The sequence below is a fragment of the Dasypus novemcinctus genome, chromosome 17 (assembly GCF_030445035.2).
Source record: "Dasypus novemcinctus isolate mDasNov1 chromosome 17, mDasNov1.1.hap2, whole genome shotgun sequence".
Taxonomy (NCBI): Eukaryota; Metazoa; Chordata; class Mammalia; order Cingulata; family Dasypodidae; genus Dasypus; species Dasypus novemcinctus.
Genome location: NC_080689.1, coordinates 19,941,309 through 19,956,204, shown reverse-complemented (window position 1 = coordinate 19,956,204; position 14,896 = coordinate 19,941,309). Strand labels below are relative to the sequence as shown.

The window sequence follows — 14,896 nt, the reverse complement described above, 5'->3', positions numbered from 1 at the left end:
AAAAAAGACACAGATTCCTGGTGCCGCTGACAAGAATAGAAGCGGACACAGAAGAACACACAGCAAATGGACACAGAGAACAGAAAACTGGGGCGGGTGGGTGGGGGGAGAAGAGAGAAATAAATAAAAATAAATCTTTAAAAAAGAAATTAAATGTTAGGGAAGCATACAGGGCTCAAGCAATTGAGCTCCCGCCTCAGGTTTGGTTCCCAGTGCCTCCTAAAAAATACAAGCAGGACAGCGAGTTGACAAGATGGACAGGTGTGGCAAGCTGACGCAATGAGATGATGCAATAAAAGAAGAGGAAAACATGAGCGACACAACAAAGCAGGGAGTGGAGGTGGCTCAAGTGATTAGGTGCCTCCCTCCCACTTCAGAGGTCCCAGGTTCGGTTCCTGGTGCCTCCTCAAAAGAAAACCAGCACACAATAAACAGACACAGCAAATGCATACATTGAGGGAGTGAGGAGAATAAATAAAATAAATCTTAAAAAAAAAACAACTGAGTGTTAAAACTGAATGAAAATTGAATTTATGTAGACATATTAACACCAAGCATATATTTTTGTTTTTCACATAATTTTGGTCAAAATTATTTTGACTATCTCTCTTAATAATAACTGATATTGAGATGTCAAAAAGTTGAACTTCTCTTAGATTAATTTCCATTAATTTTGCAAATGTTCACAAATATTAGCTATTAATAGGCAAAATAAATTAATGCATTACCATATGGCAGACTTTTAGATATATACATCAGTTTAAACAAGAAAAAAATAAAAAGTAAACTATGGATTATACTGAATAAAATGCTTGGACTCCAGAATTAAATCGTTTCATGGATGTTGTGCTATAGCTTAAAAACCAGGCGGCGGACTTGGCCCAGTGATTAGGGTGTCCGTAGAACAAATAGACACAGAAAACAGACAACCGGGGTGGGGGGGGGGGAAGGGGAGAGAAATAAACAAACAAATAACTCTTTAAAAAAAAAACCAGGCCTATGACAGTTAATCCAAGGCTGTGGGAGGGGGTTGAGTCACATTAAAAAGCTAAAGAAAGAGGAGACCATACACACAGAGGAAGCAGGCATGTTATCAGCAGTTCCTGACCAGCATCAGGACCAGGGCTGGGTATACAGTCAGCATGACTCACCTCCTCACCTCATCCCTACAGGCTGCACCCTAGGGAGTCCTAACCCTGAGTTTCTACATCTTTCCCTCCCTCCCTTCATTCTGCTCTCAGATTCAATAGCAGTTCTTTACTGAAGCTATCACAAAAGCCAACAGCCCAAGAGATTTACACTAGCTCATCACAGCCCTTCATGTGGCTTCCTGACTGCTGCTACTCTTCTTACCCACTTCAAACCCCTACCCTTGGTGTTACCCTCAGAAGGGAACTGAATTTTAATGTTCAATGTAACCAAGGAAAATCTGCTTGCAGGCCTTGCAACGAAGCGAAGGCTTCAAGGACAGTAAAATCAACCACAAGAAAACCAAAAAGGTTGGTTTCTATTTCTGAGAGAAGAGAAAATAAATGCCAATGGCCTCCCAGGGAAGCAACTGCAAAGGCCTCTACAGAGGTAAACTGACCAAGAGTCAGAGATTCAAGCTACAAGAATGGAATTCATCAGTTAGGTCAAGAAAACCTTCTAAGGTAGCAACCAGCCCATTAGATGACAGAGTAACAAAGGTACATCATAAAACCAGTAACAAGAAATTCTAATTACCTGTTTATTTAGAAGAAGCCAAAGTAATTTCAACTTTCTTAATGTTCCAAAATATCCACAGAAGGCAAAGTAACTCAGCAAATACAGTAGCAATTAGATTAAAAATTAATCTCTACTCAGACCACCTTTAGTATTTCTTTAAGAAACGTAATATATAACTGACCGTATTAATTCATACTTATTGAGTTCTACAAGAAAAACACCATTTTATCTCCACTTAAGGGTTAAACAAAAGGCTTAAACACTGGCCCCTTGTGTTTCCATGCCACACACCTCACCTATCCAAGTAACCTTGAAAAATGTCAAGAAGGAACAAAATGAAGCTGCTTCCCACCACATTCAGTGTTTCTACAGTATTCTACTATTGTTGAAACTATTAGACTTGGATGATAATTTAATGAAATAGCTTACAATCCTACTTACCTTGGTTAAATGTTCCTGAGGAGTGGGTGCTGGACTTAATTCATAATTTGAAAAGATATCCTTCTCCCTTCTTACATCCAGAATAAGCTGAGCTACATAATTTTCCTGAAATCGTGTCCTTTTTCCCAAAGCACCTAAAAATATATATATAATTATAAATTTCTATCTTCTAATTTGCCAATCAGATCTACAGTACAATCATAAACAGTAGTATTTTTATAGTGCTTAGAGTTTATAAAGTATCTTCCCATTTCACATAAGAGAAACCTGAGGTCCAGTGATGTTAAAATGACAAGATTTTTTTTTTAAGATTTTATTTTTCATTTATTTCTCTCCCCTTCCCCCTCTCCCCCCAGTTGTCTGCTCTCTCTGTCCTTTTGCTGTGTGTTCTTCCGGGACCACTTCTATTCTTATCAGAAGCTGTTGCGTCATCTTGTTGCGTCAGCTCTCCATCTGTGCGGTGCCATTCTTGGGCAGGCTGCACTTTCTTTCGCACTGGGCAGTTCTCCATACCGGGCGCACTCCGTGAACATGGGGTTCCCCAACACGGGGGACACCCCTGCGTGGCACAGCACTCCTTGTACGCATCGGCACTGGCATGGGCCAGCTCCACAAGGGTCAAGGAGGTCTGGGGTTTGAACCGTGTACCTCCCATGTGGTAGGAGGACACCCTATCCATTGGGCCAAGTCCACTTCCCAAAATGATGTAAGATAAAGCCAATAAGCTGTGGCACCAGGAGAACACAAACCCAGAATTTCTGCCACTAGATTCCGTGTACTCACTTTTGCATCTAACTACCTCCTCAGAAAGAATAACTCATTAAGTTTCATAAGAAAAAGAAATATTATCATTCCCACATACTCGATAAAGAAACAAGCGCTGAAATACAATCACTTGTTCAAGATCAGAATCACAGCCAGAGCTTAAAGCCGGGGTCTTCAGGTTCTAAAACCCAGTCTGTCTTTCTATTACACCATCCAGCTTCAAGAGATACAAAATTTTTTCATCACGCATTTGAAATACCTTGCTGCAGAATAGCTAGCTGTTTTCAAACCCCTTTAGAGTTCTAACATCCATTCTTTGGCAAGGGTCAGATTCCAAAAACTCCTGAATGTCAGTCTAAGAAGTCTGGATTTTATCCCATGGCAAGTCTGGCTCTAAATTATGTATCAACCTTTTAAACATGTTATGTTAAAAATAGCTACTGAGATGGTTTAACAGTTTGCTTTTTTTATAGTAAGGCTACAGTTGAATGGAAAAATATAATAATCTGGTTCTTATTTTCTATTTATGAGCACCACATTTATAATTTTAATTTCAAGTTCTTCATTCTTAACTTGGTAAAAAAAAAATCATGAACTTGCTAATAAAGACACCAACAGTTAAAGGTGAATATACAGAGTACTGTGCCATTAAGTTTTTTAAAGCAGTAGCAAAAAAGTCTCTCACTGGGGAGCAGATGTAGCATAGTGGTCAAGCACCTGCTTCCCACGTATGAGGTCCTGGGTTCATTCTCCAGTACCTCCTAAAAAAGGCTCCCATGAACAAAATATTTCAAAACATGATTTCTGAAACTAACCTCACAAGTTATATTATGTGTAACTATATTTTCAAATACAGACAACACTCCAACTTAAACATGGATATTGTTCCAAAAGTTATAAGCTGGATATTAAATAATTTTCTCCACACAATGTAATAAAAGGTGGCTAAGATCCCAGAGCAGTCCACAAAACCATATTTATTCATAATACATCTGAAAGATGTTATTAATAGCACTAGCTCAATAAGATGCACAGAACTTTGAAGTCATGACCAGTCTTAGAGGTCACCTAGTCCTAGCCCAGAAAGGACAAATAAGTTCCCAACATTACAAAATTCACACATTGAGTTGAATGCCTGCTATATGCCAGACAGTGTTCTAAAGCACTGAAGAAACATTAAGTAAACAAAACATTCAAAATGTCTGCCCTTACGGAATACAAAATGGAATACAAAAAAAAAGCAAGAGGGAAGCAATATCTTTACAAGACACTGCAGAGACACCAAACTAAAATTTTGAGGAGGCCCTCACCCAGAAACAAATGGTCAAAAGTTCATTTGTGTGCTGCTTGGCTGTTATATATCATTAATGTATCTAACTATATTAAAACAGTAAAGATGACTCTCCAGGAATAAAGAAAGGTATAACTTCAAATGTGTTTTAAAACAATGAATTTTTAAATAAAACCTTTAAAACCTATTCTTACAAAGCAAAGAATCAGACATAGCACAACAAATACTGTCTTAAAAAAGACAACCAAATTGCTAATATGTATATTGGTTTTATTATAAAAAGAAAATAAATAATCCAAGCTAAAAAGTCTTACCTGTCAAGTCAATTTGTAATTTGCCAATGTCTTTAGCAACATTGAACTGATCTTTTGCTTTATGATACTCATAATAATACAAATATATATATGCACATTCCAGATGGAATTGAATAGCCAGATAGCGACTTGAGTCATCTACAAACAGATTCTCTAGTTTCATCACTGCAAAAAAAAAAAGATGAAACATTAAAAACTGTGATGAGAATAAAGATATATTCTTAATGGGAAAATGTTGAGTGCCTAATATGTAAAGTATCTATTGCACAGGTCCCTGCAAGAATTTTAAATCTAGACAGTGAGGAACACATATCTAATAATATGTATATAATAGGTCTTAGGCAAAAACACCTATAGCTAAGGAATATATGAAAAATGCATTTGTCTTACCATGAATTCAAATTAAAATGAGTCTCAAAAAAGAAAGGTAGTGTTTTTATATAAACTGTCAGCCCTTCAAGAGATTCTCTGGACTCAAATAAAAAGAATAAGCTAAATGTACATGCCTCACCCCAAAAGAACATCAAAAGGCAGATAAGAACACAAACATGAATTTCTCACTGTGAAAATTCTTCAATGAAAATTCCCCATGCAAACTAAACTCAACTAAAGTTGGAGCCAATAATATTCAATGTCCTTAGTGAAATTTTTTTTCCTTTTCCTTTTGTCTGCCATTATTCCTATCTAGCCATTACTAGCCATTACTCTCAGAAATATAACTTCCTAAAATCTAAGCACAAATAACACAATTTTGCTTGTTGTCAATGACAGAAAAGAAAACTTTCCTGGAGATCTGGAATTCAAACACGTATCAAGAGGTGTGAAGCTCAGCTTAAATTTTTTAAAAATGTCTTTTGCAAATGTCAGAGAAAGGTCATTTCTTCATTTAGGCTGACTTGTTAAAACAGCAATAGGCTCATAAAGGTATAAGGAAGACCATCAATTTTTTTTTTTTTTTTAATTAGAGAAGTTGTGGGTTTACAAAACAATCATGCATAAAATACCAGGCCACCTTGCACTGGTGGGAAACATTTGATGACAGCACTTTTTAATAACTGAACTTTTTGTAACAGTAGTTACCTTTGCTACAACTGATGTAAGATTATTAAAATCATATTATTTATTCCATAATTTATACTAGGTACATTGTTTCCCATATACAACCCTATTATTAACACATTGTATTAGTATCACATATTTGTTATAATTCATGAAAGAGCATTCTTATACTTGTACTATTAACTGTAGTTCACTGTCTACAGCAGGGATCACTGTGTGGTACAGTCCTGTTTTATATGTTTTTTATTCTAATAATATATACATCCTTAAGTTTCCTCTTTTAACCACATTCACTTCTATAGTTTAGTGCTGTTTATTACACTCCCAATGATGTGCTACCACTACCACCATCCATTTCCAAACCTTTACTATCAACCTAAATAGAAATTCTGTACAAGTTAAGCATCAACTCCCCATTCTCTAACTCCAATCTATCTCCTGGTAACCTATACTCTAGATTCTAACACTATGAGTTTGCATATAATTAGTTCATATCAGTGAAATCATACAGTATTTGTCCTTTTGTGTCTGGCTTATTTCACTCAACATAGTGTCAAGGTTCATCCATGTTGTTGCATGCAGCAGGACCTCATTCCTCGTTGCAGTGACTATTATTTCATTTTATGTATATACCACATTTTGCTTACAAATTCAGCAGTTGATGGACACTGAGGTTGCTTCAAACTTCTGGCAAGTGTGAATAATAAATTATTTTGGGTAGAACTCACATCTTAACGATATGTAGGCTTCTAATCCATGAACACAGAACATCCCTCCATTTATTTAGGTTTTCTTTTATTTCTTTTAGCAATGTTTTTAGTTTTCTGTGTACAGGTCTTTATATCCTTGGTTAAATTTATTCCTAGATATTTGATTTTTAGTTCTATTGTAAATGGAATTTGTTTTCTTGATTTCTTCCTCAGATTGCTTATAACTAGTGTACAGAAACACTACTGATTTTTGCATGTTGATTTTGTATCCTGCCACATCGAGGACTCATTTATTAGCTCTAGTAGCTTTGTTGTAGATTTTTGGGGACTTTTATATATAGTATCATGACATCTGCAAATAGTGAAAGTTTTACTTCTTCCTTTTGGGTGCCTTTTATTTCTTTTTCTTGCCTAACTGTTCTATCTAGAACTTCTAGCACAGTATTGAGTAACAATGTGGGCATCCTTGTCTTGTTTCCAGGCTGTCAGTCTTTCACCACTGAGTATGATGTTAGCTGTGGATTTTTCCTATATGCCTTTTATCATGTTGAGATGATATTCCTATTTTTCAAAGTGCTTTTATCAAGAAAGAATGCTGGCTTTTGCCAATGCCTTTTCTTTTTTTTTTTCTCTCTCCCCCCTGCCCCCAGTTGTCTGCTCTCTGTGTCCATTCGCTGTGTGTTCTTCTGAGACTGCTTCTATCCTTATCAGCGGCACCGGGAATCTGTGTTTCTTTTTGTTGTGTCATCTTGCTGTGTCAGCTCTCCATGTGTGCAGTGCCATTCTTGGGCAGGCTGCACTTTCTTTCGTGCCGGGTGGCTCTCCTTACAGGGCGCACTCCTTGCACTTAGGGCTCCCCTATGCGGGGGACACCCCTGCGTGGCACGGCACTCCTTGCGCACATCAACACTGCACATGGGCCAGCTGCACACGGGTCAAGGAGGCCCAGGGTTTGAACCATGGACCTCCCATGTGGTAGGTAGACACTTCCCCCAATGCCTTTTCTGCATTACTCAAGATGATCATGTGATTTTTCCCCTTCCTTTTGTTAATGTAATGCATTATATTAATTGATTTTATTTTGAATCACCCATGCATACCTCAGATAAAATCCATTTGATCATGGTGTATAACACTTCAAACATGCTGCTGGATTCTATTTGTAAGTATTTTGTTGAGGATTCTGCAACTATCTTCAAAGGAGAAATTGGTCTGAAATATTCTTTTCTTGTAGCATTTTTATCTGGCTTTGGTATTAGGGTGATGTTGGCCTCATAGAGTGAGTTAGGTAGTGTTCCCTCCTCTTCAATTTTTTGGAAGAATGTGAGGATTGGTATTAATTCTTTTTGAAATGATTGGTAGAATTCACCTGTGAAGCCATTTGATCCAGGGCTTTACTTTGTTGGCACGTTTTTGATAACTGATCCAACCTCTTTACTTGTAATTGGTCTGTCGAGGTCTTCCACTAATTGTACACTTTGGATGGATTGTATGGTGTGCGAATAAAATTTTTTTTTTAAATGCGGGGGGACATAGAAGGCAGTATCAGTATGAATAGGCTCCCACTAGCCAAATCTGGGATAATCTGAGTTGCAAAGTAATGAGAGTAACAGATTATAACCTACCAAACAAAACAAATCCATGAGTCCATACTAATATCAAACTGGTAACATCAACCTTAATTACCAAAGCAGTAAATGCATAAGGCTGGAATGGTCTAACAAACCTTTTTAGAAATGCTGGGCCTTGAAAGATGGGTAGAAATGGACTATAACTTCACCTCTAGATTGTAAAGGTCACAAAAGAGGGATCCACATGTTCTCATTCACTACTCAATTTGTAGTATTTGGTATATAGTTGGTGCTCAATATATAGCCTGGGTGAGCAAATATTTTAAAATGGCTGTGAACAGCAAGGTGGAAATCCATTGTCCTTAAAGATCCAATTCCTGCCTACCTGATCAACTTTATCACCTATCACACCCCCAGCACACTTTGCCCCAGTCATTCCAAAACACTGGAATTCACCAAAATATACAAAGTTGTTTCAAGTCTTTGCCTCTTTCTCAATATATTATCCACTCTTTACAAACTTTTCTACCTAATAGGGTTCTACTCATTCTCTAAAATTCAGTTCCAGCATCACCTACTTTGTGAAGCATTCTCTGAACCTCTAAAGTTTAGATGAATCACACCCTCTTCTTCATTTTTTACACTTTATACCTTCGTTGTTGTTTTTTCCAATCTCTCCCGCTAAATTCACTGGTATCTATAGCACTTAGCAGTGTCTGGAAGACAGCAAGCACTTTAAAAATGTTTGTTTGTTTTTTTTAAGTTAAATATCCATTGAGCAGGAAATAGAAAGTCAAAGATAAACCTGGAAATAATTAAAAATTGACCTTATCAAAAAAAAAAAAAAAGGCATGATGAAACTGCCACTTGGAAAATTAGTCCAAGACTACTGTACAGGGAGAAGGAATCATGGCCAGGAAAGGGCCTGCAAGTCACTAGAACCCTTCTGACAGGCAGCAGACATGATAGCAGCCTCAAGCAATTTGAGGGCTGGCCACACAGAGAGGATGGACCTATCCTGTCATTCCCTGTTGCTCAACGGCAGTGCTATCCCATAGAACTTTGTACGAAAATGTAAGGATTCTTTAGCTGCACTGTCCAAAATGAGAGCCACAAGCCACATGAGGTTTCTGAGTGCCTGAATGTGGCTAGTGAATGAAACTGAGGAAGTAAATTTTTAATTTAATATAAATGATTTGCATTTATTTAATAGAATGAATGACAATGACAATTTGGGTAGTGGCTACAGTTTCGGACAGTGCAGCTGTAGCACCTAGCAAATAACAGCTGTGACAGATGACAGATTTTTTTTAATTAATAAAAGGAAGCATTTTAGAGAAACTATGGTCATTAACAACAGAATGGGTGCTCTCTCAAAGTAATCTCTGAAAGTGCCCAAGAAAAGGGGAAATATGGGAAACAGACTTTGGCCCAGTGGTTAGGGCGTCCGTCTACCATATGGGAGGTCCGCGGTTCAAACCCCGGGCCTCCTTGACCTGTGTGGAGCTGGCCATGCGCAGTGCTGATGCGCGCAAGGAGTGCCGTGCCACGAAAGGGTGTCCCCCGCGTGGGGGAGCCCCACGCGCAAGGAGTGCGCCCGTGAGGAAAGCCGCCCAGCGTGAAAAGAAAGAGCAGCCTGCTCAGGAATGGCGCCGCCCACGCTTCCCGTGCCGCTGACAACAACAGAAGCGGACAAAGAAACAAGACGCAGCGAATAGACACCAAGAACAGACAACCAGGGGAGGGGGAGAAATTAAATAAATAAATAAATCTTTAAAAAAAAAAAAAAAGGGGGGGAAATAACTTTTTTGGTCACAATCTTCCAAGAGAGTCCTGCATTTGTACTGCTTTTGGTAGGGAACTGGACCACAAAGAATTGCATTCTTTTAAACCTGGAAAGGTTTCAAAGACCATTTTTCATGAGAGGAAACCTTGAAGACCCACAGGGAGCCAGTGACAGAACAGGATCTGAAAGCCAGGTTTTACAAGGCCGTGTCCTGTTAATTGTCAATTGTGGTGAAGATTTTATGAGTATACATATGTTAAAAAGTCACCAAATTATACTCTTTAATTATGAGAGTTACTGTAGGGTTAAGTACACCTCGAAAAAGATGTTACCAAAATAGCACACTGTATCCACTGTGTCAAGTCCTCAGCTCTATCTCACCAAACTATTTTAAGGCAAAAATGAGGTAGAACAGTACCTGGTAGAAGCAAGCACTACACAAGTGTTAATGGCATCATCATTACTAATTACTAAAATTCTGGCCCAATGACCAACTTGGAGAAATGTAATGGAAAGAAAGTGAGCAGGATTGCCCGGATACCTTCTCTGAGTCTCAGTTCTCTATAAAAGAGGCAGCTGGACCAGATGATCTCTAAAGGGTCTTTCCAAACTATTTCAGATATGGATTAGGACAAGAGTTGTGGGGGTAGAAAAAGGGATAGATATGTGACCCTTTGGGAAGAACTGATAAGATTTAAGAACTGGCTAGAGATGCAGAATGATGGAAAACGAGTCAACTGTGAACAAGAAATTTTGAACTTGGGATGACTCAAGATTTAAAAAAGAAACACTTGGACCCAATAGATGTATGTTTATTATATTAATAAATCAATAGGTTCTCCACAGAAGACATAGAGACATTCTGGATCAAAACGTCAACCAGCACATTTGAAAGATGTTAAAACCAAAATCTCTTCTTACGAGGTTATTTTAATGCTATGATAAAATGAAATCCCTATGGGTAATTATAATTACAGATAATATTTAATACATTTAATAACTTTCACTCCAAGGTATCAAATTTATGAAAGAAATTAATCTATACATTAGTCACTAAAAGACTAATCTCCTGACTGACTCTTTCAACATGGAAACAATCTAATGCTAGAGTCACCAGCACTGCCTCCAGATGTCACAACAGAACTCTCTGCCAAAGCATTTTAACCCGTTTTCTCTTAGCTAAATCATAATACGACAACTCATGCATTATACGGAACATGTTTTCAATATCACATCCCATAATACATGGTATTGCGCACTTAAGTAAGTCTTTAGCGAATCATGGTTTCATTTAGTGTGACATCCAAAAGAATACCTTAGATCTTGGTGAGGAAGATACTTTTTGAGATTCTAACCTACTCCTTTCATAAGAGGTGATCAATCCAGCAAATTGCCATTGTGATGGACTCTATTCCAATATAATCTACTGATATAACATTCCTGGGGAAAAAAACAGTCATAGTTGTTCATAAAATCCTCTGCTTATATTTCATAGACTGAAAAAAAAAATCCTGCAAGCTTTTTGATGATTCTTCAAGAGCAACTTTTCAAATATAATATCCTTCTCTGGACAGTGAACAGTATTTCAGCTATAACTGACTGCTTGGTCTACATTTGGGTCAAATCCCAAGACAAAACGTTTTTAAAATAAAAGTGTTTATTATCAAATGTTATAGTTTAGGACTATCTGCAGACCTATTTAAACATAGCCAAAACGGACCAATTTATGACTGGATAAAATGAAAAATGTCATTGATTAGCCTAGAACAGCAACATAAAAATTTATTAGTTGCAAGTCAAAACAAATGGATTTGCTGAACTATACTGCAAAAAAGAACTGAGACCACTTGGGGAATGAGTCACCTAGAGTCATATTTTCCAGATATTTAGTTAACTCTTTCTGTTGTCAATAGAATTCTCTCTAAAAATTTCCTAACTTATAAAATAGTACATAAGGAAGGTATTTTTCTTATTCTCTTAAAAATTATGAGTCTTCACTATGGAACATTAGTCACTGAAATGTGGTTTAAAAATAAAGTAACCATAAATGAATATTTATAATACGGGATAATAGAAAGAAATGGGATTTTCCTTATAACAAATGCATGAAAACTTATTTTCTTAACAAGAAAAAACTTTCAGGTTTCTTTGTTGGGTTTTTTGGTAGTTTTTTTTTTTTTTTTTTACAGGTCAGGTGCCATAAACATTCAAATTATACATCTTTTAAAGAGTATGTTTAGGGAAGCAGACTTGGTCCAATGGATAGGGCATCCGCCTATCACATGGGAGGTCTGCAGTTCAAACCCCAGGCCTCCTTGACCCATGTGGAGCTGGCCCATGCGCAGTGCTGATGCGCTCAAGGAGTGCCGTGCCACACAGGGGTGTCCCCTGCATAGGTAAGCCCCAAGCGCAAGAAGTGCGCCCTGTAAGGAGAGCTGCCCAGCACAAAACAAAGTGCAGCCTGTCCAAGAATGGTGCCGCACACCCGGAGAGCTGACACGGCAAGATGACGCAACAAAAAGAAACACAGATTCCTGGTGCCACTGGTAAGGATAGAAGCAGTCACAGAAGAACACACAGCGAATGGACACAGAGAGCAGACAACTGATGGGGAGGGTAGAGAAATAAATAAATATATAAACAAATAAAGAGTCTATGAAGAAGATAATTTAAAAATAAAGAGTAAATTTACAACATCAAAATAATTAAGATGAAATATAAACCTTTCTAATTACAATTTTTATACAGATTAACCCAATCACAAATGCCACAAATAAATGTTAAATTGTAACAATATAATGAATAAACATTCACATTCTTAATAAAATCTTCCTTTAACATTTTTTAACTTAACCATTATACTAAATAATCTATGCAGAGTTTTGGGGTACAATACCAAGAAGGCACCAACAGTACAAAGCAGATACAAAGCAGTTTCAGAACTTCCTCGAGTGCACTACATAGATAAACAGCACACAAAAAAAAGTCAATGAGCTTTAAGTAAACCTGGTGTAACCCTTGAAAATTTGCTCTGAATTATCAGTCTGAATCATCATGTTGTTGCTCTTGCTCATTGATCAATTTTCCATAAAAGTATAATGAAGCATAGCTAACTATATATGCAGTATAATATAATTACCTTTTCTTTTTTTAAGATTTATTTATTTCTCTCCCCTTTCCCCCTACCTCGTTGTCTGCTCTCTGTGTTCATTCACTGTGTGTCTTCTGTGTCCGCCTGCACTCTTGTCAATGCGGCACTGGGAAACTATGTTGTTGTTTTTTGTTGCGTCATCTTGCTGTGTCAGCTCTCCATGTGTGCCGTGCCACTCCTGGGCGGGCTGAGCTTTTTTTGCACAAGGCGGCTCTCATTGCAGGGTGTTCTCCTTGCACATAGGGCACCCCTACATGGGAGACACCCCAGCATGGCACAGCACTCCTTGCGCACAGCAGCACTGCATGCAGGCCACCTCACTACACAAGTCAGGAGGCCCTGGGTACCAAACCCTGGACCATCAATATGGTAGGCAGATGCTCTATCAGTTGAGCCACAACCGCTTCCCTGTAATTACCTTTTTACAAAATTAAATATTGGGCTAAAAATAAATATATGGGCTGAATACAATGCCATAGTCTTCCACTTTTTTTGATTGTCCTTTAGCCCATTACTATCAATACCTTCAGCTAACTCCTGGCTTTCAAAACTTTATCCAATATCATGAATTAGAATCTTATAGCCATTCATTTTTCTCCCATACACTAAATTTGTTTACAGAATATAGCATGCTTCATTTCAAAAATCTATGATAATATATATGGGAAAGACTTCATTTCATCCACACATTTTTCATGTTATAAAAATAAAATGTGTCCACAAAATGGGCCATCACTGGAATCCAAGTTCTGCTTCATATTATTTTTTTTTAAGATTTATTTATTTATTTCCCCACCCCATTGTCTGCCCTCTGTGTCTATTTGCTGCATGTTCTACTGTGTCTGCTTGTATTCTCATTAAGCAGCTTCAGGAACCAATCCTGGGACATTCTGGAGTAGGTGAAAAGCAATCACTCTCTTGCGCCACCTCATCTCCCTGTCTGCTACGTCTTCTTATTTTCTCTTCCTCTGTGTCTCTCTTGTTGCGTCACTTTGCGTGTCAGCTCTCTGCATCGGCCAGCACTCCTGCACAGGGCGGCATTCCTGCATGGGGTGGCACTCCCGCACAGGGCAGCATTCCCTCACGGGGCAGCATTCCCACATGGGCCGGCACTCTGTGTGGGCCAGCTTGCTGTGTGAACCAGCCTGCCCTCACCAGGAGGCCCTGGGCATCAAACCCTGGACCTATATGGTAGACGGGAGCCCAACTGCTTGAGCCATATCTTTTTCCCCATATTTTATTTTGAAGAGAACTCTATACCTAAGCCATACTATAATGAGCAGAATCAAAGTCCTATATAGTCCCTGCATAGGCTCAATTTTCTCATTACTTTTATTATATTTCACTTTTTTGGAAAACCCTGTATAGAAGTTAATGCAGATAAATACTGCTATCAAAATGGAGGACAAAATATTCCCAGATATCAACACTGCTTCCTTAGAGGGAGTTCTACAACTTCTCCCCTAAAAATTGCTTATACCATTTTGTACACATTTTATGGGGTTCACTTACCACTAAGCCAAAAGCTAAAAGCTCCTACACTAATAATAGAACAACTCTACTATTCTCAGTTTAGCTTAATAGTCTAAAAAGAAAATATGTCACTGACTATAAACCTAATCAGAAAAAATAGACTCAAGTCTACAAAATTAGAATTATCTGGAGGTAAGATCCAGACACCAGGATTTCTGAAAGCCCCACAGGAAATTCCAAAGTACCCTGAAAATTAAGAACTGATCTAATTCTGAATTTCTAATCCTGAATCTTCTTAAATACATTTAAAGGAGGGAATATAGCACAGTGGTTAAGAGCATGACTTCTAGAATCAGACTACCTGTATTATGCAAGCCACTACTTTTGACTATTGAACTTCAGTTACTCAGCATCTCTGTGCCTCAATTTCCTCATCTGTAAAGTATAGATAAGATCAATACCTATACTTTTTGGGTCTTGTAAAGATTAAATGAGATAATAAAATTAAAATGCTGGGAAGTGGATTGTAACTCAAGCGGTTAAGTACCTGCTTCCCATGTACAAGGTCCCGGGTTCAATCCCAAGTATCTCCTAAAAAGAAACAAATAACAGTAACAAAAACTAGTTC

General features: G+C 37.9%; 1 protein-coding gene across 1 annotated transcript in view; it reads right to left on the bottom strand.

The window, feature by feature from the left end:
- The window catches only part of TTC27 (tetratricopeptide repeat domain 27), a 217,687-nt gene that overhangs the window by 181,841 nt on the left and 20,950 nt on the right, over positions 1-14,896 (bottom strand). Inside the window, exons 6-7 of the mRNA XM_004452847.5 lie at positions 4,519-4,683; positions 2,149-2,282 (exon numbers count right to left, since the gene is read on the bottom strand). Of these exons, the coding sequence (XP_004452904.2) occupies positions 2,149-2,282; positions 4,519-4,683 (299 nt within the window). The remainder of the gene's footprint in view (positions 1-2,148; positions 2,283-4,518; positions 4,684-14,896) is intronic.